Genomic DNA, 26,741 nt, shown 5'->3' on the forward strand with positions numbered 1-26,741 from the left:
GGAGGGTTTGGGAAGGTGGATCAGAGCTCGAGGCTGGGGGCTGCTGAGCCGGAGGGTTTGGGAAGGTGGATCAGAGCTCGAGGCTGGGGGCTGCTGAACCTGCAGCCGGCGGGGCCGGGGGCTGGGGGGGGGCCGGGGGCTGGCTTTGGGGGGCTCTATTGTCTATTGTGAATTTGCATACTTATTATTTTGTGCTGCTTACCGCGGGGCTAGCGCTGGAGCTGGGCAGGGTAGGACAAGCTGGTGCCCGTAGGGCCCGGAAGGAGGCTGACAGTTGGGGGTTCCTTTTGGGTTGACCCTTGTCCTCCTGGAAGGGGTACGGAAGGACCGACATCTGATCCTCTCATGCTTTTCCATCTGTCCATGGACATGGAACATGCCTCACTCAAAAGACACTCAACTTGCCCTTTGGGGCGGCTGGACGAGCAGGTGGACGGGGTCGCCGCAGAGCGTCCTGACTCCCTCTGTCTGTCGGCTGTGTCAGCCCAGCCGTCTCGGGGTACCTGGACTGTGACACCTGCAAGCCTACAGCCGTGGGACAGGGGAGCCCGCTGGGGACTCCGCAAGAGGGTTCCCACTGTCTGGGACCCAGCCCAGGGCCTCTGGAAGCCTCGGGGAGAAGCGAGTGTTCAAATCTCATCCTGTGGCTTCGTCTGCGTGTTTATCTGGCCAAGCCGCTCGGCGTCCTCCAGCGGCACGTCCAGGAGGCGAACACAGTGCGTGCCCATCCCTGGGCATGTGCGCCTCCCTCTGCCCCTGCTGCCCCAGCTTTCCAGGGAGGCGCGAGTCAGCACTGGGGGCCGGGGCCTCGTGGTTTGAGCGTGAAGGGCGGGATGTCTGTCTGTCTTTCCTGAGGACAGGCTGACGTGGATAAGCACGTAACAGGCAGCAGGATTGCTCCGTGCATGTGACATGCGGGGCCACGCTCTCTGTCCTCATGCAACCCTGGGTCGCCGTGGGAGGGTCCAGACCCAAAGCACGACCACCGGGCGTGATGGCGCAGGACGCCACCGATCCCAGCTTCTCGGGCAGGGAGGCGTCAGCTGCGCAGGCTCACGACAGACGGCTCAGGCGCGTCGACACGGCCGTCGTGGGCAGCCCCAGCCCATCGAGCTCCAGTAACAGTTTGCACGGAAAAGCGTGGCCCAGAGCACAGGGTGGAAAATGCCATGGAGGAGACACTTGGCTGTGTGTGTCAGGGCAGAATTGGGGCTTTTAGTGCCGTGCCTCCCCTCCAGTTAGTACGTGGCAGGCACAAGCCCGTTTCTATGCGAAGGGACAGGACACTTGCACACGTGAGCCCAGCGCTGGCATTCACCTCCGTGGTGGGGAGGCCCCGGCCTGTGTCTGAGAGAGAGAACCACTGTGTGCAGATAGTGAGTTCCCCGTCACTGGAAGTATTCAAGGAGAGCATGCCTGCTGGTGGGGAGGAGGCCTCAGATGGTCCAAGTGGGTGGGATCAGGAGGTGGGATTTCCGTGGGGCAGAGCCCAGGCTATGCGGCCGGCCGGCACGGGAGTCCCCATAGAGCGACCCTTCCTAGTTTGCGTGAATGTTTTCCTCCGCTTCCCAGCAGCGCATTAAAGGAATGGGAGGGTATAGAAAGGAATCCTGTGGCTAAGGGGTGTTTCCTGCAGTTCCTCAAATCCTTATTCCCCTAACCAGCCACCCCAAGAGGAGGACTGGGGATCTTATCCGTGCCATTTACTGCCGCGTCCGCGTCTGCCCGTGGCCTGCACGGAGCCTGCGATTCACCAGCTCGGGTGGGGTCGGGCACCAACCTGGCATGGAGAGCCCGGCTGCCCCTGCCTCCAACCGGCCACCTGTGTCTCGGTCCCAGGCCTCTGGGCCTTGTCTTGGTGGGGCTCCCTGCTCCGCACCAGCCCCAGGGCCCCGCCGTTCCTGACTTGGCTCCGGCTTGCGGGCAAGGGCGCCGTGAGGAGCTGCGGCTCCGTGTGCCAGCAACAGGGGCAGCTGGGGCTTCCCCTTCTGGGCCACGTGGCCCTGCTGTTTGGGGATCCCCTGCTCCCCAGCACAGGGGACGGGCTCCGTCTTGTTCGCTGCTTCTCAAGGTAGAAAAGGGGCTGGTTTTTCCCAGTCCATGCCCCGGGAAGTCGCTTCTTCCCCATGCCCTTCATCCAAGGTCAACAGCAGGGGCACAGAGGATGTCTCCAGAGGCACCACTGGCCTCTGGCAAAGTGCCACCCCCACCAGCCCTGGCGTGTGCCCCCCTTCACGGTGCGGCTAGCAGTGGGGACTGGCGAGGGAACTTGGCTCGGCATGAGGCTCCGTGCTTCTGGGAGGGTATCGACCACAGACAGATGGAGGAGGGTTGAGCAGCGCCGGGCCTCCCACTCTCCCAGAGGGTTCCCTGAGCTCTGGCGAGCTCCCGGGGCTCACGTGGCAGGGCCCCAGCCTCTGCAGAGGGGCTCTCTCGTGGGCCATCTCTGTGGCTTCCTGTCCTGGCTGGGGCGGGCACCTGGCCCACGGCCAGCCCAGCCCCAGGAATCGGGGCACGGCACTGGTCACTCCGAGTGGGAGCAGCTGTGTCCTTTTTGATGGCACTTTGCACCTAAGGGAGATGCATCCGGAAACTGTTAACTGTTCAGCCTTGCCCCACGTGTCCACAGACACTGAGGTCTGCCAGCGCCTCCTCGGCCCCCCCAAGGACGTGAATCATGAGAGCAAGTCGGTGCTGTAATGTACCAGGAGCAGACGCGTTTCTTAGGGCACACCTCGGAAACGGCTCATGCTCTGTCGTGCGGCTTTACGACCCAGCATGGTGGGGCGAGGGGTCACCTGGGGCCGAGTTTGGGTGCAGCTGAGCAGTTAGGGACACTGTGGGTGTTAAGTGGGAGACGATGCCTAAACGAGCAGCTACTTGACAGCCGGCACTGGCCCTCCTTTCCCGCCACATGGAGAGGCCACTGGGTCGGGTGTCTGACCCCTCGGGCCGTCCTTCCGAGGCAGATGCCTGCGTCTCCGAACGCTGCCATTTCTGTCGGCCCAAACTATGTCGACCACACGGAATTCCACTGACACGTTCCCGTTGCTTTTTCCTCGCCCGTCTCATCTCGCGCGCTCGCTCGCTCTCTCTCTTTTTAATTTCGGAAGCAGTTCTCTTGGCAACGGAGAAAACGCACACTTAATCACAGCCAAGCAGCAGGTGCGTCGGGCGACGGAACCGGCTCCCCGGGATGCTCCGTTTCATTTTCGGGAAGCCCCCTGTCCTCGTCCAGAGACAGCCCCGTGCACCTGCTGCTGGGCACGCGAGCCTGCGGCCCCTTCTCTGGGCGCTCCGCAGATAGGACTCTCCCGGAGTCTCCCAGACCTCTCTCTCGGGGTGGAAATGCTCAGGACACATGCAAGGGGGCTCTGAAGACACTCGCTCAGATCAGCCGCCTGGAATCAGGGCGAGCCAGGGCTCGGTGGCACTCTGTGCTCTCTCTCTTTAAAAAAAAAAAAAGAGAGAGAGAGAGAGAGAAGGGGGGGAGGAAATCCTGTTTTCTCCAGGGTAATTACCACGATGGGGTGAGCCGGAGAAGGGATAGGTACTTGTGTCTGATTCCTGCCAACGGAAATCTGGGTCACGCTCAGCAATTCCAGCATGCCGGCGAGGGCTACCCGGTCCATGTGGGTCTGGTGTGAGGCTCTGGACCTGGGTGTTTCGTCCTGACTCGCTCGCCGCATCTGCCAGCGGACAAACGGCACCAGAGAAAAACTTGGCTTTTTCTTTAAAAATAAAATTCGGAAAGCACGGGGCGTTCTCTCTAGCACCCGGCGCGTGAGAGCCGAAGCGGCCGGAGCAGCAGCCCGTGTCGGCTCGGATGGTCGGGGCGCAGGCTCGTGGCTGCCTCCGGGGTTCCCCGGCCGCGGGCTGGAGGATGCCTGACTCGCGCTCGCCCTCCTCCCAGATGCACTGATCACAAAAGCTGAGTAGCCCTGCTCACATGACGGACGCCTGCAGAGGCAGCAAGGTTTGAGAGCAGCCCCAGTCTACGCACGGTTGGCTCCCAGCTGACAGACAGAATATGGGGTGGGCTTTGTCGCCGGCACGCTGGGTCCGGCATGCCCAGCTATGCTCGGAAGCACGCAGTGCCCAGACGCCCGCCGCCGCTCCCCGGGTCCGAGCCGCTCCAGCGCCGAGGGGCCGGGCAGCCCTCCTCTCCTTCCTCCCATCCGAGAAGGTTATATAATGAGCGGACCGCTGCCAAAGTCGGAGGGAAAATGAAGTCTTTGTTAAATGCCTTCACCAAGAAGGAAGGTAAGGGAGAGCTGTTGGGAGCGCGGTGCATGGGAACGAGCAGTTTCTGACTGATTCTCCAAGGGGAGTGGGAGGACTCCGGTCGCTCCCAAAATTGCTGGTTGTCCCCTCTCATCGTGGAAGGGAATGATCACTTCGGGTGCGCGACTGGGCTTTGTTGGTCTGGGATCCTGACCCGCGGGAAGGTGCGTGCCCCCGAGCCCCCAGCCCCTTGCACAATTGCATTCCAGAACGTGCCTCCATGGTGACCGTGCCGGAGGGCACGTCGGGAACTAAGTCATACGGAGAATAAAGGAAGTTTGGACTCCTCTGCCCGCTTCCCGGAGCGTGCCAGAGCACCTGCTCGGAAGCAAGGGAGGTCAGGGCGCGCCGCTGGCCGTGCGGGCTCAGGCCGGGCGCACTCCGAACCACCCCTCGGCTCTCGTTGGCCGTCCCTGGGCGGCATTTTCCCGGAGTGGATGCAGACACGGTGTGGCCGACTCCGAGAGTGCATGGGATTTTTGTCATACCTTGTGTGATTTCTGTTGTGGGAAAAAAATGTATAAATAAATACATGAAAGACAGCTAAGAAAATACCCGCCCACTTAGAGTTCGCAGATCGCCTGAAAGAAGGAAACAGCTGCGTGGAATATTAATCATTTTCAGACAGGAAAAGAGTTATTTTTACCCTTTTCACAAAAAAAAAAAATCAACATTTCCACGGATGGCTCCGGCGACTTTCTCAGACAGAGAACTCTCGCTTTATGAATTTGGGTTTATGGAGATGTGACTTTGGAGGAGTCGGGAAGGTGGTCAGGAGCCCACGCCGTAGAATAAACAGAAAAAAATGTCCAATGACCTTACACGGGGAGCTCCTTTAATGCCCGTCTTGGTAATTAAGCGAGCTAATTGTCATTTGAATGCGCGCCCTAAGGACACCTCTGATCCCGGTTCCCACCCCACCTGATCCCCAGGGCAGGAAGTATCTGAAAACAGCCTGCCCCCCCCCACCCCGTCCCTCGAACTCCCCAGGGCAGCAATCCTGAATCCCCACCGCCACCCAAGCCCCGCTCCGAAAGCCAGCTTCAGCCCGCGTCTTGGGAATTTATATAAAGAGCAGCCTTTGTCCGTGCTCATCTGCGGGCGTGATTAACCCAGATTCCTCTCCTGCTACTTCGGTTTCTGGAACCCGTGCACACGCAGGGAAATGTTATCTGGGGTTCGTCTGGTGTCCGTTCTGTTTTTTCACAGACCTTTGTCCTCTTACGAGTCTGTCTCAGGCATTGGCAGGACAGCCTCCCCACCCCCCGCCCCAGTTTCCGTTAAGGGCATTGGTCCTTCATGGTTCTGTCGGCCAGAAAAGAACCCGGCTGGAGGGTCACGGAGACCCAAGGCTCAGCAGTTCATGTCACCAAATGCACACGTTTCCTGGTCTGGGAGTGTCCCTGTGGTGCTGGGGTGTCCCCTCCCCAGTGGGTGGCATGAGCCTTGACTCCTCAGATGTGGGGGCAGGGAGGTTGGTCCGGGAGGCCCCTCAGGGCCCCTCACCCTTTCTGCTTGAAGGTTCTGCTGGAGGGGCCGGCTTTCTTGCCGGGATCCAGTCCCCTGGCCGAGTGTCTCTATGCATGGGAGCTTTTCGCCCTCTCGGGCTGTGTGACCGTTCGCCCTCTGTGAGGTCTCTCCATCCCCCCACCCCGTCGTCGGGCAGGTGTCAGGTCACCCCAAAGCACCCACCAGCAGGTGCATTTTTCAAACCCTAAAGGATGAGTGCCCAGTCCTTGTGGGGGTCATTCCAGCCTCCGTCTGCTCGGAGGGAGGGGCTGATGCGGTTCTCCCTCACGACCAGCAGCAGCAAACTCAGGGATGCTCCCCCATGTAAGGTTTCTCTAGCAGGTGCGGCCAGGCCTTGCCGGTTCCCTGGGGCGCTGAGCCCCCGAGGGGGCCGCCTCTTGGGCTCTAGAGCCAGGGATCTGTCGAGGACGCCGCCAGCCTCTCCCGTCACCTGCTTCTCTCCCAGCTGGGCTGGCCCTTGTGAGTTCGTGTCCTTTGAGGAATTCAGAGCCGGACGCCAGCCCCAGCTGAAGAGCCCTAGCTGCTCCCAGAGAGGCTTCCCAGAGGGAGCAGGTGGGAGCGGGCGCAGGCTGCCAAGGTCGAGAAATAGGACCTCGCAGCACGTCCGTTCCAGAATCTCACCAGCTGCTCGGAACGTGGATTCCCAGTGCCCTCTCTGCGCGGCTTCTCCGGCTTGGCTCCTTCTCTGCCTTCCCGGGACCGCCCTGCCCCCCCGGCGAGGTGGTGAAGGGGTGCGCTGGGTCACAGCTGCCTCAGGGGAGCCCCGCGCCGTCTGCCAGCGCCGCCTCTTCCCCAGGGCTCCTGTAGGCCCACCTCTGCCCTGGGGATCTCTGCCCACACTACTCTGTGTGCTCTGCTGCCCCACGTGGTCGTGGGCCGGTGGCAGGGGGTTGATGGGGGTGCCCAGGCTCGGAGGGACACACCTGTCCTTCGCTTTCATGGAGTCCATCACCGCAGCCTCTGACCTGGGGCAGTGGGGACCGTGGGCTACCGGTCCCTTCAAGACCCTGGGACTCCCACTCCAGCCCGGCTCGCCCAGGAGGGCACATGCTTTCTGCGGCCCTGCACCGCTGGTCTGGGCGCGGGCGGCACCGATTTGAGGGCTTGCTCACTTGGCCTCGTTGTAGAGCATCAGATCCCACAGTGCACGGGCAGCCGCGGGGGCGGGTGCGTGAAGGAAGCCCGCGTCCCTTGCTTCCAGGGGCAGCGGTGACTTCTCCGGTGGCCTGGAGGGTGACTTGACATGAGTCTTCTAAGAAAGGACACTTTCTATTTCTGGCTCCAGCCCTCGGAGCCACTGGAGTGGATGTCTGCCCTCATGGTCCCTGCGGGCAGCGTCCTCATTCTGACTCCCTGGGCACACTGAACTCGGCAGAGGGAGGGCCTCGCCTGTGGTCCAGAACTTTGTAGAAGGCAGATGAGGCGTGCTCACGCCTTCCTGTTGTGCACTGCCAGGCCCTCGTTTGGCGTAAGGCAGCGTGCTCGGTTCCGAAGCAGACCCCCACTGAACGGTACTCAGAGGGCCACGTTCGTGTCCGGGGCGGCCGCGACACAGCCCAGAGATGGAGAGGCTCACATAGCGGGACTCACTGTCCCCCGTCCTGGAGACCAAAGCCTGAGATGCAGGCACGGGCAGGGCGGGGTCCCCCTGAGGCCTCTTCCCTCGTGTGTGGACAGCTGTCCTCTCTCTGTGTCCTCATGGGGTCTTCCTTCCGTGTGTGTCTGTGTTCTGGTGCCCTCCTCATATAAGGATCCCGGTCACACAGGATCAGAGCCCAGTGACCCCGTGTTACCTTGATCGTCTCTGTAAAGGCCGAGCTCCAGATATGGTTTCAGGCATCAAGGGTGAGGGCTCCGGCACATGAATTTCAGGGGGACCCGGTTCATCCCCTCCCAGGGGCCAAGTTCAGGTGGTGGCGAGGAGGAACTCTGTGTCCCAGCCACATCGTGGGGCCCTCACACGTGTCTTGCCTGCTGAAGGAGCAGGAGCTGGCCTGGATGGAAGGTGGACCCCCGAGTCCCTTCCACCTCAAGCCTTAGCTTGAGCCTCCATGGAATGGAGACGTTTTCGGTGTCCATCTCGTCTCTGCTTCTGTGTCGGGGTGGGCTCTGCACACGCAGCAGGCTCTGCACACCCAGGGGCCAGCAGGATCTCTCTGCACCCCTGCCCTGCATCGACCACGCCACACACACGCTTACCCTCCTCTTCTTGTTCTCTCCAACCCAGTGCCCTTCCGAGAGGCCCCGGCATACTCCAACCGCCGGCGGCGGCCCCCCAACACACTGGCCGCCCCCCGGGTCCTGCTGCGCTCCAACAGTGACAACAACCTCAACGCCAGCGTGCCCGATTGGGCCGTCTGCTCCGCCACCTCCCACCGCAGTCTCTCACCCCAGCTGCTGCAGCAGACGCCCGGCAAGCCCGAGGGGGCCGCCAGGACCCTTGGGAGCTATGCCCCCGGGCCCCGCAGCCGGTCCCCGTCGCTCAACAGGCTGGGCGGTGCCGGCGAAGATGGCAAGAGGCCCCAGCCGTCCTGGCACATCGGGTAAGGAGTGGCTGGGGGTGGGAGGGGAGCTGGCGAGGAGCCGGGGGTCTCCCGAGGGGACCGGGAGAGGAAGCTCTCCCCGCGCCATGGCTCCTTGTTTCTAGGGTGTGGGGCATGCCTAAAGGTTGGCCAGAATGCCTGCTTTGTTCCAGCCTCGATGTTGGGTCACTGCGCGAGCACGTGCCCATGGAGACCACCCAGGGCAGGTGTAGGGTCGAGGCTGAGCTTCCAGGGGTGGCTCGGGGCTGGGGCTGGCTGGAGGCCTCGTTTTCCTTCCACGCGCATCGGCTTCTGGTTCTGAAAGTGAAGCGTGCGCCGAGTAGGACCCGAGGCCAGCAGCCTGCCCGTTGCTGAGTTCTCCCAGGGGCCACGTTGACCGCAAACTCGTGATCCAGAATGAAGGCTCACACCGGGCTCTGGGCCCTCCCCCCAGCAGTCTCCCCAGCACGCTCTCCCCTGGCCAAGCCCCTTCAGAAACGGTCACATGAGGATGGGACTTCTGGGGGGTGGGCTCTTGGCTGGGGCCCCCAGGGACAGGGCTTGGGGCCAGCCGCTGCCGTGGGAGCAGCCCCGGCCTCCCGCCCTGCCAGGCCCACTGTGCTCCGTCTCAGGCCCAGACCCTAGAGCTCGTGCTGCCGCTTTTGGCCCTTCCCTCCCGGTTCCTGCGCCATGAGGGTCTCAGGTGTTTGTGCGCTTGACTCTGCCCTCAGCCGTGGTGGCCCGGGAAGGCCCACAGACCGGTGTTTTCCCGGCTGGCACAGGGCTCTGGTGAGACACACGTGTCCCTGTAGGTCCAGCATGTCCCCAGATTCTCCTTTCCACCCCACTTGTTCCCGTTCCCACCCAGGCCTCTGGAGGCACCTGGGGGCACCAGCCTGCTTCGTGAGGCTTGCTGACGCCTCAGCTAACGTCTGCGATGCTTCCTGGGGGCTCCGTCCCTTAGGTTCCGCGTCCCTGGAGCAGGGTGCAGGCTGGGAGCCCAGGTGGGAGGGGGCGTTAGCGCCTCACGCAGTCCCGGCAGGAGGCAGACAGCCATGAACCTGAGCAGCGGTGGGTCAGGTGTCTGGATCAGAACATGCCTGCGGGAACCACGTCTCCCACAGCCCCTCCAGGTAGGGGTCTTGGACCTAAGGCTCGGGCTGCCGGCCCACCCCGGGCCCACGTCCACACCCCATCCCAGCCACAGCCCACCCGCCTCGTGCTCCAAACAGTGAGATCCAGTTTCTGGCTCTGGTCTAGATTCTCACTCGGAGTCACCCCAGGGGAGACGTCCCAGGTGCTAAGAACAGTTTAAAACTAAATTGAAGACTTACCCCCGGGACGGCAAATTCCACTTTGCACCGTTCACTGGAATGATGACTGTAGTTTTGAGAAGCGCCTGCCCTTCCTCCAGCACGAAATCTAATAAGACACGGAAGGCGGCGTGGCCAGGAACCACAACACGGCAGACGAGTGTGTGTGAGGGACAGCGCCCGGGGTGCCTTGCTGGGGCCCCGCCTGGCCGTCCCTGGGGCCTGTGCAGGTGCGTGGGAGGTCCTCACGGCATCTGTCCCGAGTGCTTGCTGCCGGGACCGCTAGGCACGTGTTCTGGACCCTGCCCCGGGCCGGCTGCTTAACACCGTGGCCTCGTGGGCGCAGCAGACCGTGAGAGACCGGCCCCCTGGGGGTTGTTTTTAAGATGCTATGAGTGAGGCTGTGCCCGACCCTTGCACACAGGACGTGCTTAGACGGAGCTCAGATCCACATCCGGCCCAAAAGCAGGCACTTGGTGGGTTTTGTTGCCTTTGTCACCTAGAGCTGTGGGCAGGGGGACCGGCCGTCCAGGCTTGCCCCCAACTTCGGGGCTGTTGTCTGTCCTGCCTTTCTGAGCAGTGCCACTGACGGGATCCCTGCCTTCTCTGCCTCTGCAGCCTTCTGCCCCTCCTCCACGCCCCAGCACACAAGCCTGCCGGTCCCATGTCCCTCAGGTGCAGGATCCAGCTCCCCTGCTGGTGATGGGAGCCGTGTGCTGCTGGGGTCCTTCCCGCAACCCTCCCCTGTCCTCCCAGGGACCTGTGGGGTACACCTGCTTCCCACTGGGACGTGAGGGAACGGTGGGCATTTGAGCCACATGGCAGGCTCTCTGCCTCCTGACCGGGAGACCACGATCTGGCCTTTCAAGTCACGCCTAGGTGTAGAACCAGCCATACAGGCCAGCCCGGGTAATGGGGGACACCAGATACAGGACCCCACAGCATCGCCCCTGGGCCTTGTGGGGGCTCGGGCCGGGGGCTGAATCCCTCAACTCTGTCCTTGTCTTCATAGCCGAGAGCCTGACCCCTTCCCGGGGCAGATGGGCGCTGGCTGGGCACAGCACATGGGGCTCTTGCGAGGAAAACTGGCTGCCAGACTCAGGGTGCCCTGGGGTGCCCTGAGAGCCCTTACCGGTTCTCACGGAAGCCGGGGTAGGGCTAAGGCCGCAGGCGGTGGAGGGAAAGGCACAGCCCGGCACACCCCTCTGTCTGCGTCTGTGGGTTCTGTCTCCGCGGGTCGCCGTCCCAGCTGTGCTCGGCCCCACCGAGTGCCCGCAGAGACAGCTTACCATTCTGCTCCAGGTTTCCTCCTGTGAGGGGGTGGGTGGTTTGGGACGAGTAAATAAAGCTTGGTGACCATCCACCGTGCGTCCTGAGGCTGATCGGACTCATGGGGGGCTCCCCAGAAGCATTTGCTGCTCTGGGTTGTTGGCACCACTTAGAAAGACCCTCTGGCCCGTCGGGCCGGCCCTGGGGGCACTGTCCAGGTGAAGATAGTCACTCAGCCCCGTAGAGGGAGACTCAGCCTCCTGGCCTCTGGTCTGCCCCCACCTTGCCCCCCACTTTCTGCCTCACGGCCGGTGGGGATGCCAGGCACTCAGCCCACGGTCGGGCAGAGCCCGTCTGCCTGCTTCCCGAGCGAGGCCCCGGAAGCCCCAGCCAGGAGACGATGGGCACATCGGTGCGGCCCCCCCTCAGGTGCAGACAGTGCCCAGGCGAGGGGCCCCAGGGTCTCCCCAGCTGCCCAAGTCCCCGCCCAGCTTCCTCCCTGGCTGGCCTGTGTGCTGGGGTCCGGGTGAGCGTCCCCCACGGAGCTGGCCTTCCCTAGCCCGCTGACCTGAGTGCCAGGCAGGGAGGCCAAGGCCCGCAGAGGTCAGAACCCAGGGACCTCTCGCGCTGGCGTCGGGTGCCCACAATTGCGCCCTCTAGTGGCCCATGGGTGGCGCGTCCTCGTCCCTAAGAACCGAGGTCCCAGGGCCCCACCGCTGAGTCCTCATGGAGGGGAGGACCTGGGTCCCAGCAGGACCCCTCCAGTGACCCGGCAGGTGCCCCGGCCTCACCAGCACGAGGAGGCATCCTGGGCACCGTCCTACCAAGAGCACATCTCCGGGGTGGGTTTAGCTCAGCACAGGGGAGGACATGGGCTTTTGAGAGCAGAACAGATTCACGCGGCCCGTGGCCGGCTGGTGGCCTCCCTCGGAGCTGGAGCCTTTGGGCGGGACAGGCAGGGGCTCAGCAAGTCTGCACAAGTCCCCATCATCTCCCTAGCCTCGGGACGCTGGGGACACGCAGGTGTGTGGGGCTTGGGGTGGATAAGACGGCAGAGGGGCCAGGAGCCTGTGGAGGGCGGGGAGCTGGCCATCCCAGGAGGGTCCCGGTGTGGGGCGGCCGGGCCAGCTGCAAGCCTGTGCCCAGGGTCCCTCTGGGGGAGGGTGACGTCAGTGTTAGCAGTCTGTGCTCCGTGAGTGGTGTCTGCGCGTCCGAGAGCTCCTGGGAAGGAAGGCCAGCCCGACACAGGGCTCTGGATCCCAGAGCACTTTTGCTCACACGGTAGAGCCCCAGGTCAGGAATCAGAGACTGCACCCCCTTTCGGGGGGTCCTGGAAGGTTCTGGGGTCAGGGGAACACACCTATCCCTGCACCCCCCTGCCAGGGGATGAAGCTCCCATCTTGTCAGGCTTGTGGGTGTGAAAGGGCACGGTGGTGCCCCTCTGGCTCAGGTCACCGTTCAACCCTGCGAGCCCTCTCCCTGCTTCCTGGGGCCACGGGGACCAAAGCTTGGCTCTCACAGGAGCAGAGAGCCAGTTTCCTCCATGAGAACTCAGTGTGACAGCTGCTCCTCTCCTGTGCCGGTCCTGACCCAGAGAGGGAGTGGAGGTGGGCGCCCACCAGCAGGGTGGGGAGAGGGCGGGCCACGGGCTGGGTGGGGCAGGTGCTGCCCGACCCGGGGTGCTAATGGCACATCACCGCAAGGTCAGGAGGAGGGTTCCATGAAGAGTGGGGCTCCCTGGGTTTACGTCTGTCACCTGGAGGTGAGGCAGGGCAGGCCAGAGGCCCCCTGGGGGGGCAGGCACGTCTTGGCTGCTGAGGAGTCAGTGTCCGGGCACCTGGCAGACTGCCCCTCCCCTGCCGCTCGCTCTCCTTCCGTGTTCGGGGACATTCAGAGATCGCTGTCTCGGTCACTTGCATGAACTCATGAATTGCCATGTCCCCCAACCAGAGGTTATGGAGAGGGCATGGGGACACAGGAGCCCCTGGCAGAGCCCCCCCAGGGCTCAGAGCTCCTTGGGGGAGGTGGGGGGCTCCCTAGAGAAGGGGAGATCCCAAGTGGGGAAAGCAGTGGGCCCGCTGGGCATCAGGGTGGGAGGTGGCGAGGGGTCCGCTGTGACGGGCACAGAGTGGGATGTATGAGGAAGGGTGGACATTCAGAACTGTTCCCCATCCCTTGGGGACTCCTGACATGTCGTCTTCCCCCTGCCCCCTTCTTGCCGGAGCCAGGGGTGGCCTGGGGCTTGCAAATGGGCAGAAACCCCACTCCAGCGGCCTGGATCACCACAGAGAGTGTTGGCAGAGCCGCGCAAAGCTGGTGCCCGGTGGATCTCACTTCTCGGGGCCACAGAAGTCCTGGCTTGTGCTGCTGCCCCAGCCAGTGTCCCTGCGGCCAGTGGGATGGGACACCTTGATGACCATCCTTCCCCAGGTCCCTTCTTAGGGCCTCATGGGGAGGCTGTGGAGTGTGGGGTGCTATGACCGGAGCCCCAGAGACAGGCCAGAGCCCAGAGCCCATGCTGGGGCCACAGGGCACAGGGTGGTGGTGCCGAGGATTCCTGTGTGTCTTCCTGGCTCCAGGGCAGAGCGGAGCCGGTGCCGATAATACGGGGGAGACAGAGGGTCTGAGCTTTCCCCCCGAAGAGACAACAGTCAGCAGATGATAAGATCTTGGGACCTTTGGGGCTGGACGTGGCGCCCTATTCACCAGACCACCGAGCTGGCCACACTCGCCTTCCACCCACTCTGAGCGAGCCGGAAACCTGGGGACACCCCAATTTTAGTGGGCCCCAACACCGACAGGTCCCTGGTCACCCGGGCTAGCTGGAAAGGGCTCAGTTCACTCATCCACGTCACCCACGGCCAGCCACCGATTTTCTGATATTGAGAATTCAGTGACTTGCCTCTCATAGCAAACAGCGTGGTTGGAATTCCGTCTGGCTGTTCTTGGATGAGTCACGAGGAGAACGTTGACAGTTTGGGGTAGGGATTTCAGACCATCCTCACTGTGCAGGCGGGATGGAGGGGCCCCAGTCGGGCCCCCTGGGACTCCTTTCCCAAGCGGGGATGGCACTCCCAGCCCTGAGCCACCGCGGGGCTCTGGCCCCTGCTGCCATAGACACAGCGCCTAACATCGGACACCTCCCCTTGTAGAAGAGGTCCTGGTTCCCGGGGTCCTGGTTCCCCGGGCTCGTCACTGCAGGGAGCAAGGACCCTCCTGGGAGCGCTGGGCCGGTGTCGAGCAGCAGGATGTGCAGTCAGCTCTGCTCCTCTGTGTCTAGGTCACTATTTGTGGAACCTCCATTTTCCCATCTGTACAATGGGGCTTTGTGAGGCTCAGATTAACCTGGAATGAGAAGCTGCTTTACCTTCTGTGGGGAATCGAACATCAGTGCTGGAGCCTAGAACTGCGGCTGCCCTCTGGTCTAGAGGAACTAATTCCTCCCTGTTCTTTGACAAAGCCTTTCCCGGCATGGATTGATGGGTTAGGGACCTGACTGTCTGCAAAGTGGCTCAAGACACAGAGCTGACCAGATGGGAGCTGGGTTCACTTGGACTTCTCTGCCCAGTGACCCACACTCTGGTGCCTGCTGGAGGCAGCTGGCGCCCACGGGCAACTTGTGACCCCCTTCACAGGAGAAGTAGGGAGTGTGAGTGCTGCTAATGCTCACGTCCCACCTGCAAAGAGTAGTTCCTGTTGACTCAGTCTCCAGGCATGGGGGATCATCCCCTCTTAGAAGACTGGAAACTAGGCTTCAAGAGGTTAGCTCACTTGTCTAACACCTGTAGTGATCGGTCAGCTGGGCATCTGGTGGGGTCCTTGTGAAATTTGGGTGGATGAGTGGATATAATGTTTGGGTAAGTGGGAATGTGGATAGTTGAGTGGATGGACAGATGGATGGGTGAGTGGATGGATGGATGGATGGACGGACAGACGGATGGATGGATGGGTGGATGGATGGTTGGGTGGGTAGGTTAGGGAATGGATGGATGGATGGTGGGATGGAGGGGGGAGTGGGTGGGTGGGTGGGTTAGGGAATGGATGGATGGGCGGATGGAGAAGTAGATGGATAGATACCAACACCCCCCAATCCAGAGTCAAGCTAAAAATAGAAAATGGACATGCAATCACACGTTACATTTTTAGGGAGCCATACGAGGTTGCTAGCATCGAGACAAGATCATGGGTGCATAACCCTGTTCCGTGACAACGACAAGCACGTGTGGGGGAGGGGCTGTGCCAGGTGCTGTGACTCTCTGTCTTCTTAGCTCATTCCTCCCCTTCCTCTCGTCGTAACTTTGGGTAGAAGCAGCTGTGCTCTAACCCAGCTCTAGCGGTTCAAACGCCAGCACACTCCCTCCTCCTCTCCCTCGCTCCCTCCATCCATCGACCCCCTCTTCACTCACCCGTGCTTCTCTCCAGCCACCAGTCCATCCCACACCCACCCGCCAACATCCTTCCCTTCACGGGTCCAACAGACCATGAATGAGCACCTAGTTTGTGCCAAGCACCGTTAGGCACCTGGGATAAAGTCATGAGCAACCAGCCTTCGGGGAGCTTGCGTTCAAGGCGGGGGAGCAGGCGGAACCACGGAAGGAAAAGGGTCTATGCATCTACGCGTCATATTATAAATTCCCTCTGTTCCCAGCTCCCTTTCCTGCGGGAGCCCGAAGTATGGCTCAGACGCCGCTCTGTTCCCAGCCCCCAGGGTGGGGCGATGACCCATCATGGTCCCTCAGCCCACCGGCTGCACGGGGGGATGTGCTGGCCCCCTCTGTCCTGCCACGCATCACAAAACCCGGGTCCGAGTCTAGTTTGGATGCAGTGGTCCAGGAGCAAAGGGACAGGGATAGAGCTGAGACTCAGAGAGCCATGGGGGAGAGCACGAGATGAAGAGGGAGCCGGCTCAGAGCTGGTCACACAGAGCCTCACAGGCTGGGCGTCTGGTGTTGATGCCAGCCCCAGTGTGGGGCCCGGCACCATTCAGGCCAGGACCCCATGGCACGTCCCCAGAGATCCGAGGGCCTGCGGCCTCCTGCTGCACAGGGGGATGACCATGCAGGCGGCAGGGCCCACCTGCCCTGGGGAAGAGGTGCTGTGGGAGGACAGCCCGGGGTTGTCTCTAGGTTGGGAAGAAGGGCCCGTTGGCGGCCCTGCTGGGGTTCCCTCTCGCGCCCTCGCCCTGGCTCCTCCCAGAGATACAAATATGGAGCCACTTCCCTCCTCAGGGAAGCCAGAGGCCATGTGAATAACAGACTGTGGGACCGCCCGAGGGGAAGCGGGAGCGTGTGGCCCTGAGGGACCTGAACCCGACCACGTGCGCTAGACGGGAGGTGCGGGCACAGGGAAGGGGCTCCCCACTGCACGCTCCCAGACCCTGCAGGAGACGTGGTGGCTGACGTCGGGCCCCAGTCAGTGTCCCAGAGCTGCCTGGACAGGAAGGGACCCGGGAGGGGAAGGGGCAGAGTGCAGGGACCTGCTTTCCGGGAAGAATCCAGAACAGGTGGAGAATTCGGGGCGGGGGGTGGGGGGGCCTCCATGTGGGGGGGCAGGACTGAGAGCACAGCTGCTGTCAAAGCCGACGGGAGCGGAGCTGCCCATCGCTGTCCCCTCATGTGTCCTCCTGCTGCCCCAGCACGGGGCCTTGCCCTGCCCTCGCTCAATGCGGATGTGGCCGGCGCACGGATAATTCAGCCACTGTGCATGTCCAGAGGCCCAGGGACCCTGGTGTGTGGTTTCCTCCCAAAGCCTGCCTGCCCCAGGCCTCTTCCGAGCTGTTTGGGTCCAGGTGGAGTGGCCCCGGGGGCCACGTTGCCTGTTGCAGAGAAACTGGGTCCTCTTGGTCACCAAGACCCACTTCCCCCATCTGGAAGCCAAAGAGGAGCCCCCGCATGCCCGGGTCCCTGCTCTCCTCTCAGCTCTCAGTCCCGGGCCAAGGGAGCCCTGAGTCAGGCTGGGATGAGGCCGATCGAATAAATGACTCACGTCCCCAGGCAGGGTGCTCGCAGGTGGGAACTGGCAGAGCCGTTCTGACTTTCCCGCCATCTCCCACGTGACAGGCCCGGGACCCAGACTGCCCTTCCTCCCTGCCCTCCCACTGGCCTGCCATGCTGTTTCCTTGGACTGGAGGGGGTCACACAGCATGCCTCTTGCCAAAGGCACTTGCTCCAGGAGCCCCTGGCGTGCCTGGGATGCAGACTAGCCATCACAAGGAACATTTGGGTTTTCCTGTCCATCGAGCTGTAGCTGGCTGGGCTAGGAGAGGTTAAACAAGGTGATATGGAGCCACTGGGCAAGGCCACCTGGGCCACCAGGATTCTGTGACCTCCGTCTGTGGCTGGAACTTGATTAAAGGCTCTCGGGGGGATTGGTATCTCTTGGGACAGGAGAACGTGAGGACAGAGGACCTCGGAGCCCTGGTGGGCACTCAGGACAGCTCTGCCCCATGTGGGTTCAGGCAGGCTCTGGCCACTGGGGTCAGGCAGACAGACCCAGCTGTCAGTCCTTCCCCATGTGCTCATCACGAGGGTAGACACTGAGCATGTCCCTGCCTCCGGCTTTGCACGTGCGGACACGGGCTCCCCTGGCCAGCTCCCCGAGTCATGATGGTGAGTGGCAGAGTCAGGATATAGAATACAGCACGGCCATACTCTATGAGCTTCTACCGGCAGACCGTGGGTCGTTTATCAAGGGTACAGATCTGGGAAAAGCACGGGACCAAAGGAACACAGAGGGGTCACATCAGCTCCCATGAGGGAGTGGTCCCATCCACTTCTGCAATTCTCCCTGCCAGCCGGCTCCCAGCTGCCCCTGCCCAAGAGGGGAGACCTTCCTCACAGAATGCTCTAGACCCTGCCCTTCGTGGCCGCGAGTTTCTGACACGAGTGGGCCCCTCCTGAGACCCAGGGTGGTTCTCCAGGTTGGAATCCCTGCCCGCGTTCGTCCACGTGCTTTCTCGAAAGTACCCATCCCAGGACCATGAGCCAGCATGACCCCTGGGACTCTCCATGGTTAGAACGGGGGTGGGCGTGCCCTCTGCCCCCGCGTGGACGTGGCCGGCTCTGGCCACCCATCGCAATGGTGCAGGGATGTTGTGACAGAAACTGCGTGGCCTGTTCTCTGTGAAGCTGCCCCTTGGCCTTGCATGGCCCCCTGCGGAGCTGGCCGGGAAATGTCTCATCGTCCCGCTGGGACGTGGGCTTGGGAACAGTGGCTCGTTGTGAACAAACATGAAGCAGGCAGGCGGCCCCGCGTCTGGCGAGGAGTCCGCTGGGCTGGAGCCGCGGTGCGTGTGGTCATCAAGGCTCTCCGGGGACAGGGGCGCTCCCTCACCCGGAGTGGCTGTCCTGCAAGGAGCCGAGAAAATGTCAGAGACCCCGGGTCTGCCCCCATTTCTGCACCGCGAGGGTCTTTGATTTCCCTTTCTTTAAAGATTTATTTACTGAGAGAGAGAGAGAGAGAACACACGGGGGTGTGCGCACGGGTGCAGGCAGAGGAGGGCCAGCAGGAGAGCGTCCCCGAGCAGACTCCCCGCTGAGCGCAGAGCCCAACACCAGGCTCCACCTCCTGACGCCAAGATTGTGACCTGAGCCAAAATCAAGACTCGGACGCTTCGCCAAATGAGCCACCCAGGTGCCCCCTGGTTTTTATTTTTCTAAGAACTGTGTTAAAGGACACATGACATAAAGTTCACAACCTTAACTGTCTTCAGGGAGTTAGTGTTCTGTGGCATTAGGCTCGTTCACACTGTAATGTGGCCATCCCCACTGTCTCCAGAACGTCTTCCTGAATGGAAATTCTGTCCCCGTGAGACTCCCAACTTCCATCCATCCCCGGGCGCCTACTGTACACTCTCTGTCCCGTGAAACACTGACCCCTGTCCCTCCCCCAGCCCCCACTGTCCCATCTTCTGTACCCCTGAGACTGACTCCCATCCCTCATTCAGCCCTGGCACCCTCCGTCCACTCTCTGTCCCCCTGAGACACCGACCCCCATCCCTCCCCCGGCTCCGGTGCCCACTGTCCACTCTCTATCCCCCAAGACACTGACCCCCGTCCGTCCCCCAGCTCTTGCGCCCATTGTCTTAGGAACGTGACAACTCCAGGCACCTCCTGTCAATCGAATCGTACCAGGAACTTACCAGGAACGGCTTCTTTCACTGAGTGTAACGTCCTCGGGGTCCGTCCATGTTTAGCCGGTGTCAGAATGTCCTTCCTTTTCCAGGCTGGATCGGAGTCCATGACGTGGGTGGACCGCACTTTGTCTATCCGTTCGTCCTTGGGCGGGTGCTCGGCTCGTGTCCGTCTCGGGGCTGTTGTGAGCAGGGCCGCTGTGGGCAGGCTGGCGGGCGCGGGTCTGACCCGACGTGTAGCTGCTGGAGCCGCCTGAGTGTCTTAATCGCGGACCCCCGGGCATTTTCACGTCCTCACTCCCACAGGATGGCTCGCAGCACGGCTTCGGCCCTGAACCGCTGGGCCGTGGGCCCGCAGTGTGATGTGCCCTGTCTCAGGCCGTGACCCTCACGCTCTCTCTCCGCCCCCCTTCTCAGGCCGGCTTTCCTGCCTGGTGCCAGCAAGGATGCGCTGTCTGCCTTCGAGTACCCAGAGCCCAAGCGGAAGCTGTACAGCGCGGTCCCGGGGAGGCTCTTTGTCGTCGTCAAGCCATACCACCCTCAGGTCGACGGCGAGATCCCCCTCCACCGCGGCGACAGGGTCAAAGGTCAGTGTCCACTCTGCTTCCAGGCAGGGTCAGGCCAGGTCCCCGCTGCCTCGGCTGACCCGCTGTTGGGGCGTCGGCGTCAGAGGCCTTGCTTCCTGGGGCCCCTGCGGGACATCTGGAGCCTGGGAGGGCAGAACGGGGAGCAGACGGGGCTCACCGGCCATTCTAGTGTCACACGCGTGTCGGGAATGAGATTCCAGTGCAGGAAGTACAGGGGCGGGGGAGAGCTCCTTTCCACCTAGGAAACCCCTGAGGCCCCCCGTGGCACAGGGCCGGGGCCTATTACGGATTGGATTTGGATATGTCTTCTCGAGAGTCGGGGAGGGGTCTCTAGGGGGATGGTCCACCACAGCCTGGAGGCCTCCGCTATTCCTGGGAGGGGAATCCACCAGGCCAGGGGGAGGATTCCCAAAGCAGAATCCTGGAAAGTGGTTGAAAAGCAGATTAGGTCTCCATGGGTGCCAGGCCAAGGAGTTGGGCTTTGTTCCCAGGGTACTGGGGATCCGGCAATGGCTTCTGAGCAGGCCGATCAGGTAGGAGAGGCCGTTCAGAAAATGGGTGTAATCAGGGCATGGGCCGGAGGTCGGCCGGGGCAGCAGCTGTGGGCCGCAGACCACATGGGCACAGCTGAACTCTCTGGGGAGAGCAAGGAGGGGTACGCCTCGCGTGCCCAGCCATGCGTGGGCCCTGCCGTCAGAGGACAGGCTTTCCGAAGACGCACGGCAGGTGGTCACAGCGCGCCCCTTAGAGGTCGGCAGGCCAGGGCCAGACCCTGCCTGCCCCTCCTCGTCACCCCTGGGCCCAAGCTGGCCCATAACCCAGCGTCCTTCTCTGTGCTCTGCACGGATGCGGCTGCACTTAGCTGGGGTTTGCAAGTTTCTGAGGACGGGGAGCCCCGTTCTCTCGCGGCTCCTCCTGGCCATCCGTGCGGCTGCACACAAGGCTGGCCAACTGGGAGCGGGGCCGAGTCCCACGGGCTCCATTCGTGTTCTTCCAGCATTCTTGTTTGCCTCCGATGACTTCTGCTGGTCTCGTTCCAGACCCTTTTCTCCGAAACGTTCCCTTCCCCGTTAAGTCCACCTCATGCATGTGTTAATTCCAGAAGTCACACGTTCAAACTCTAGAGTTTCCACATGTCGTTTTACGTAGACTTCCAGTTACCCTGTCGGGGTTTCTCGCTCGCTGAAGGCACGTGCTGTGTTAGGTCCCTGGCTCAGCTGAGGTCCCTGTCTGCAGTCCAAGGTCAGGGTCACCTTGGGCTGGGCTTGCTTGGTGTCCTCCCCGCTCCTGAGAAGGGGCTCCCTCCGGCCGGGTCTTCGTGTGTCTGGTGATCTTCTGTGGCGTCATGGACGTTAGGCAGGTCAAGTCGTGGGCATTTCTTCGGCGAGTTCCCTGGGTGACCGCTCCGGGCCAGCCCAGATCGGGAGCTCAGCTGAGCTGCTCCGTGTCTGTTGTGCGCATGGTCAGTCGGGGATGGGCAAGCCTGCGGCCCCTCTCGGGCTCCTTCCCGTGTGGGGACACCCCCCAGTCTCTGGGGTGCGTGCTCTCCAGGCTTCGTATTTCTGGTTTTCAGGCAGCTCACACTGAGGGTTTCCCCACGGGCCCTCGCTCCCCCCGCAGCCCTGCCTTGTGGACGGGGTGCCGGCTCCCAGCCGTGGAGAGGGGCTTACTGGTCCAGCTCCCCTCCCGCTGGCCCCCAGGTGTCCCACCAGGCTGGGCTGCCTCTGCTCACCTTCCGGCACCTTCTGCACCACACCTGTAAGTACAAGTGCCCACACCATCCTGTGCACTTCTCTGCGATATTCTTGTCGCCTGTCGCGTTATTAACGTTCAAGGCGTACACGCAGAAAGTCACACCACCTGCCCTTTTACATGTTAGTCCCAGAACGCATCGCAGAGTAGACTTTCTCCCCTGTGCGTAGGCAGTTTCCGTTGTCCCCTCAACAAGGACGCGGCGTGTGCAGGCCGGGTGGCTGGCGGCTCCGTGGTCCCGTGCGGGGCTCCGGGCTGGCCTGGTAGATGCCTGTGGAGCCTGCCCAGGGACACCAGCGGCCGTTCGCACCTGGGGGCTCCACACACACAAAGGCGGAGGCTTCCATCCGTGAGTGCGTGCTGTCTACCACACCTGTCCGTGAGTGCCTACTGTTTACCAAGCATGTTGTGAGTGCCTGCTGTCTACCACACATGCAGCTGATACTCACGTACAGTTTTCTGTGAACCTCGTGGCTCCTGTGGGCCAAAGTTGCTGGTTTGCTCGGGTGTCGTCACAGAGTCCCCTCAGTCTGGGTGGCTTGACCACGGGATTCCCTGTCTGCCGGTCCTGCAGGCTGAGGCCCGAGGTGCAGGCTTCACAGCCGCGCTCTCCCTGGGTCTTCACAGGGTCATCCCTCCGTGTGTGTCTCTGTCCCAATCCCCTCTTCTTGTAAGGACCCTGGTCCTATGGGATCAGGGCCCCCCCAGTGACCTCATGTGACCTCACCTCTTTAATGACCCCAGCTGCAAATAGAGCCCTGTTCTGAGGGCCTTGGGGCCGGGCACCACCCTAGGAACTTGGGGCATGGTTCAGCCCAAACCCCTTCTGCAGACGAGGTAAATCTGGGGATGAGCTCCCAGGCTCCCACAGCAGGTGACCGGGGGGCTGAGGCTCCAGATCGAGCTCGTCTGGACTCCGAGCCCACGGAGGCCCCCACCCCTGCCTTGTCTGTCCCAGCCACTCGCTCTGCAGGCCGCCCGCTGCTGGCCTTACCCAGCGGTGCCCGTGTTGTGGTCTCAACGCGTCTCGGAGGGACGAGAGGCAGACTTACTGTCTCCACAGTGTGCTCCTGCCTGGACAGCTGGTGACAGCCGGCCGCGCGCTGTGTTCTGGAAGGAGGAGGTCATCCGTTCCCCCAGCTCCCTCTCCGGGGTATTGGGTGCACCCCAAGCAGTGCTGGAGCCACATCAGGGGGCAGGAGCTTGGCCCCAGGGATGACGCGAGGGCTCCCCACATCCTGGCTCCGGTCCCTGGGAAGTGGGGCACCATCTCCTGGGCTGGAGGGCTCCCATATCTGAAGGAGACTCAGTGGAGGGGGGTCAGCGATGAGCCTTTGGCAGCCTTTTTCACAGAAACTGAGGGACAGTGCCTCTTCTGGGGAAGGTGTCTCAAGTAGGGCACCAACAGTGTCCGCTGCACAGGGGCCATGGGAAAGGGACAGATGAGCGAGGGCCCAGTCCCACAGCCCCTCGTTGCTGGCACTCAGACTCCCAGTGTGGGGTCCTTCGAGGCTGTGCTCAATGCCCCCTACTTCAGCTGACTTGTCCTGTGGGAGCTGCTGACTGAGGAGCATTGGATGGCCTGCAGGTCTGGCTTGCACAAGGAAGCATCCAGAAGGTGGGAAGGGTCATCTCCACGTTGATACTGAGATGCAGCCTGGTGCATCTCCTTCCCTCCCGGCCCTGCTGTGTGGCCCCTGGCATCCTGGCTGGCAGCTCTCAGAGACAGGTAGCTGGAGGTGAGCCAAAGGTGCTGTCTCAAAGGATGCACAGCAGAGGCAGGAGGCCTGGCTGCCTGGCTGGCAGGGGCAAGAGATCTGGGAGGATTTCCAGAGAAACCCAACTGCCCCCTTCCAGGGGAGTGCAGTTCTGCTGAGAACCCCCAGCCCCTTGGCTGGGCCCTGACTCTCCCCGTATTCCTATCTTCGTGGCTCAGCTGTGGAGGGGAGGTCTTCATATTTCCGGGGATCCACTGAGCCCGTACCCCGGGAAAGCATATCTCGATACCCCTCTCCCCACAGGCGGGTTCCCGGGCACAGGGGTGTGCCTGTTCTGATCCCCCTTGTGACGCTCACGTGGAGGAAAGCCCAGGATGGCTTCAAATTCAAACGGCCTGCTGGGGGCTTGGAGCAGAATGGGGAACCAAGGCTGTCCAGGCCCACAGGGAGGTCCCTCCTCAGTGACCCAGGCAGAGGCAGGGTGGAGCTTGGCAGAGGGGGCGGGGCTGGTGCAGTGATGGCTCCTCCCAAGCCTGGGGCTAGATCGCCAATGTCCGAGGCAGGGCCCTGTGTCTCTGGAGGGGAGAGGCCCTGCGTAGTGGCCAGTTAGTAGACAGCTGGACGGGCATCTCCTCCAACCACATGGCTTCAGCTGTGGCCTCAGAGCCCGTGGACTGTTCGTACTCGGGGTACGAAATGTCTGCGTTTTAGCGCCTTCAGTCAGTTTATGGGTGAGCCCAGCCCAGCTGCCCTGCGCTTAGAGGGAACACGTTCCCACCTGCACACGGTGGGTGGACAGTAACCCCAGTGTGCGAGCCCGCTGTGTGGCCGGGGGTCGCAGCTCCCTAAGGGCGGAGGCCCATCCTGCCGACGGCCTAAAACGTAGTCACATGTTGCAGACAGGACCCAAGTCATGCCCGTGGCCCCTCGTGTGTGCCCTGCTCCCCTCCTCCAGGAGAGCCTCCAGCGAGCGCTCGCTCCCAGGGCACACGGGATGTCCTGGGCCCTCCCCTGGCCCCTCCTTGCATGCGATGTCCCCCTCTCCTAACGGAGCTGACGCCGGCCTGGCGGGCAGGGCCCCTCAGCCTCCCCCTCTCCCACCAGCATCGGAATAACGAGAACACACTCAGAAGCGTGAGTCGGTGCCCGTCAGACACGAGCGCGCGCTGTCTTACCTGCCTCCTCGGCAGACGGGCAGTCCGGAGAGAAGCTGTGAGGGGGATGGAGCGCCACACGGGGTTATAGGGCCCTGCCTTACGCACGGTAGCACCGCAAACAGGACCCGCTCTGACCCGCGAGGGGGCCGAGGCAGGGGGTCCGAGAAGCTTCCCTGCGGGTCACGGACACGGACGTGTCGCTTCTGCCTGTCCAGCACGTGGGCTGGTGCCCGGCCTCCCCTTACTGCCGGACAACGCTCCGTCCGCGGTGACTCTCCAGTCTGGATTCTCTGGGGAGCCTGCGTGCATCCCCTGACCTGGGCCGCTTGGGGTATAAGGAGCAGCGTCGGTTTTTGGAGGAAGCGCGCGAGAGATGTCTTCCTGTTTCTACCATGCAGAGTGGCCCCATGGACGGGCCCTCTACCCCCGTCTCCGAGGGGAGGGGTCTCCGATGCTCCCCGTCTGCACCGACCGTCAGAGGCCCTCAGTGGCGGGTCAGCTCGTCACAGGTGCAGCGCTCCCACTGCCCCCCCCTCCCGCGCTCCTGCCTCGAGGCCAGACAGAACACAGGGTCGGCACACAGCCTCTCTCTGCTCTTCTGTCTCCTGCTGGGAACTGTCTTTTCCCAAACTGGTTTCAAAGATCAGGCAGACCCTTGGACCTCTTCCCCAGCTGGGCAAGGGCACACGTGTGACCTCATTGTTCCTTCCATCCTTGGAGGTCGTGATCTGTTCCACCGCTTTGATACAGGACGTGATTGACGCTGGCGACTTGCAGTTCCCCTCCGCCGTCTCAGCCAGGACACCAGGAGCAGGGACAGAGTAGTTGCAGGACTCGTGGGGTCAGATAATGATGCCGGGAGACCAACGCTTACAAGCTCAGGGGAAGAGACACCTGGGGACCCCAGCGTCCACGCTCTCGGCCCCGTCCTCTCCAAGGGACACTGTATGGGTCCCCTCGTCCACAGATGAGGGAGGTGTAGACGGCCGGCAGACAGACCAGAGCCGCTGGCTGGGCAGGCTGAAGGGACAGCACTGGCCCTGTCCTCTCTCTGTCCCCTCTTTGCGCTCACCCCCAGACCCCTCGAGCCTGCCTGCTAACAGTTTCCCCCCTCTCGTTTCCAGTTCTGAGCATTGGCGAAGGAGGTTTCTGGGAAGGCAGCGCCCGCGGCCACATCGGGTGGTTCCCGGCCGAGTGCGTGGAGGAGGTGATGTGCAGGCCCAAGGACAGCCAGGCAGGTAAGGTGGCTCAGCGCGCGCCGCGTCTCCACGGCCCTCGGGCCCAGGTGGCCTGCCGACAGAGAGAGGCCGCCGTTCAAAGCAAGGACTTCTTTCTGTTGTCAAAATGGGTTGATTCGATTCCTCTGGCCTTTGTCCAAACCAGAAATAGGTTGCAAGACGGTGCGGAAGCTTTTAGTTACGGGGCTGCTCAGTACACGTTCCAGAAAACTTGGATCGTTCGCTGTAGCCATCGGGGAAGGGCTTTCGTGGGTCAATGGAACCTGGAAGGCCGGTTCTCGATCTTTCATACCGAGGTCGCACGTGGGCAGCTCGTGAGCACCAGAAGGCCCCCGCCCCGGCCGTGCCCTCCGTTAAAACCACACACCCTGACGTGTCACTGAACGCCACCCCAGAGCGGTTGGCATTCGCGAAGGAAAACGGCTTCTGCGTCTCTCGGAACTCCAAATATAGCCTTTGCTGAAAACCGCTTTGAAATCGATTGCCAAAAGATTGGGTTGATTAAAATGTTAAGAGGAGATCGTTCATATACAGAGGACTGGGGAGGAAGCGCGGCGCTCGGGGAACGTCAAGCGCCGACTGTCTTGCAGGGAGAGCGGCTCCGCGTGCGCACTCTGCGTCGGGTGCAGCCCCAGACCCCCAGAGCACATGTTGGAGGCGGCCACCCTCAGTCTGCGGCTGGTGGCTTTGTTGTGTCTGCTTGTGCGGGCTCGTGGTCCCTGCCCCGTGGGCCCGCACTGCTGGGAGACGAGGTGTTCTGAGGACGCGTGCTCAGCGCGGTGGGCGCCCCGCGCCTGGTTGGCTTGGCAGACTCTCCCTCAGGGGTGCTCCGTTGGTTCCCTCTCCGAGAACCTGATTTCAGACGGGGTGTCCCCGTGTGCCAGGCTACCCGCTGTTCAGGAGAGGGAACCCGTGACGCTCCCTGCGTGGTGGGGGTGTTGAGGTAAGAGGCATCCTAAACTTAGGTTGAAAGGGAAGGCTGGGATGTGTCCTCTGGGGAAGGTGCTGGGCGCGGGTCCGCAGGCAGCAGGCAGGTGGGATCGTGCTTTCCTGGGCGTGGTGGTGCACGTCCTGAGCCCCAGGACGAGCCGGACCTCCTGGCCCTCCAGGGCCTGCTGCCCCTGGCCCCGTGGCCTCTTGGGCAGGCGGCACGCCCGGCCCCACTGGTCTGCGAAGGGTAAGACGAGAGCTGTGAGCGCGACACCCCTTCCAGGCCGCTGGGCACCGCCTTCCACCCTCT

General features: G+C 62.4%; 1 protein-coding gene across 1 annotated transcript in view; it reads left to right on the forward strand.

Annotated features, from left to right (window-relative positions):
- The window catches only part of LOC111150006 (SH3 and multiple ankyrin repeat domains 2), a 397,663-nt gene that overhangs the window by 125,460 nt on the left and 245,462 nt on the right, over positions 1–26,741 (forward strand). The window contains exons 10-12 of the mRNA XM_022507316.1: positions 8,042–8,357; positions 19,467–19,636; positions 25,388–25,501. Coding sequence (XP_022363024.1) covers positions 8,042–8,357; positions 19,467–19,636; positions 25,388–25,501 — 600 coding nt within the window. The remainder of the gene's footprint in view (positions 1–8,041; positions 8,358–19,466; positions 19,637–25,387; positions 25,502–26,741) is intronic.

Source organism: Enhydra lutris, unplaced genomic scaffold, assembly GCF_002288905.1.
Source record: "Enhydra lutris kenyoni isolate GAN:26980312 unplaced genomic scaffold, ASM228890v2 scaffoldscaffold22, whole genome shotgun sequence".
Lineage (NCBI taxonomy): Eukaryota > Metazoa > Chordata > Mammalia > Carnivora > Mustelidae > Enhydra > Enhydra lutris.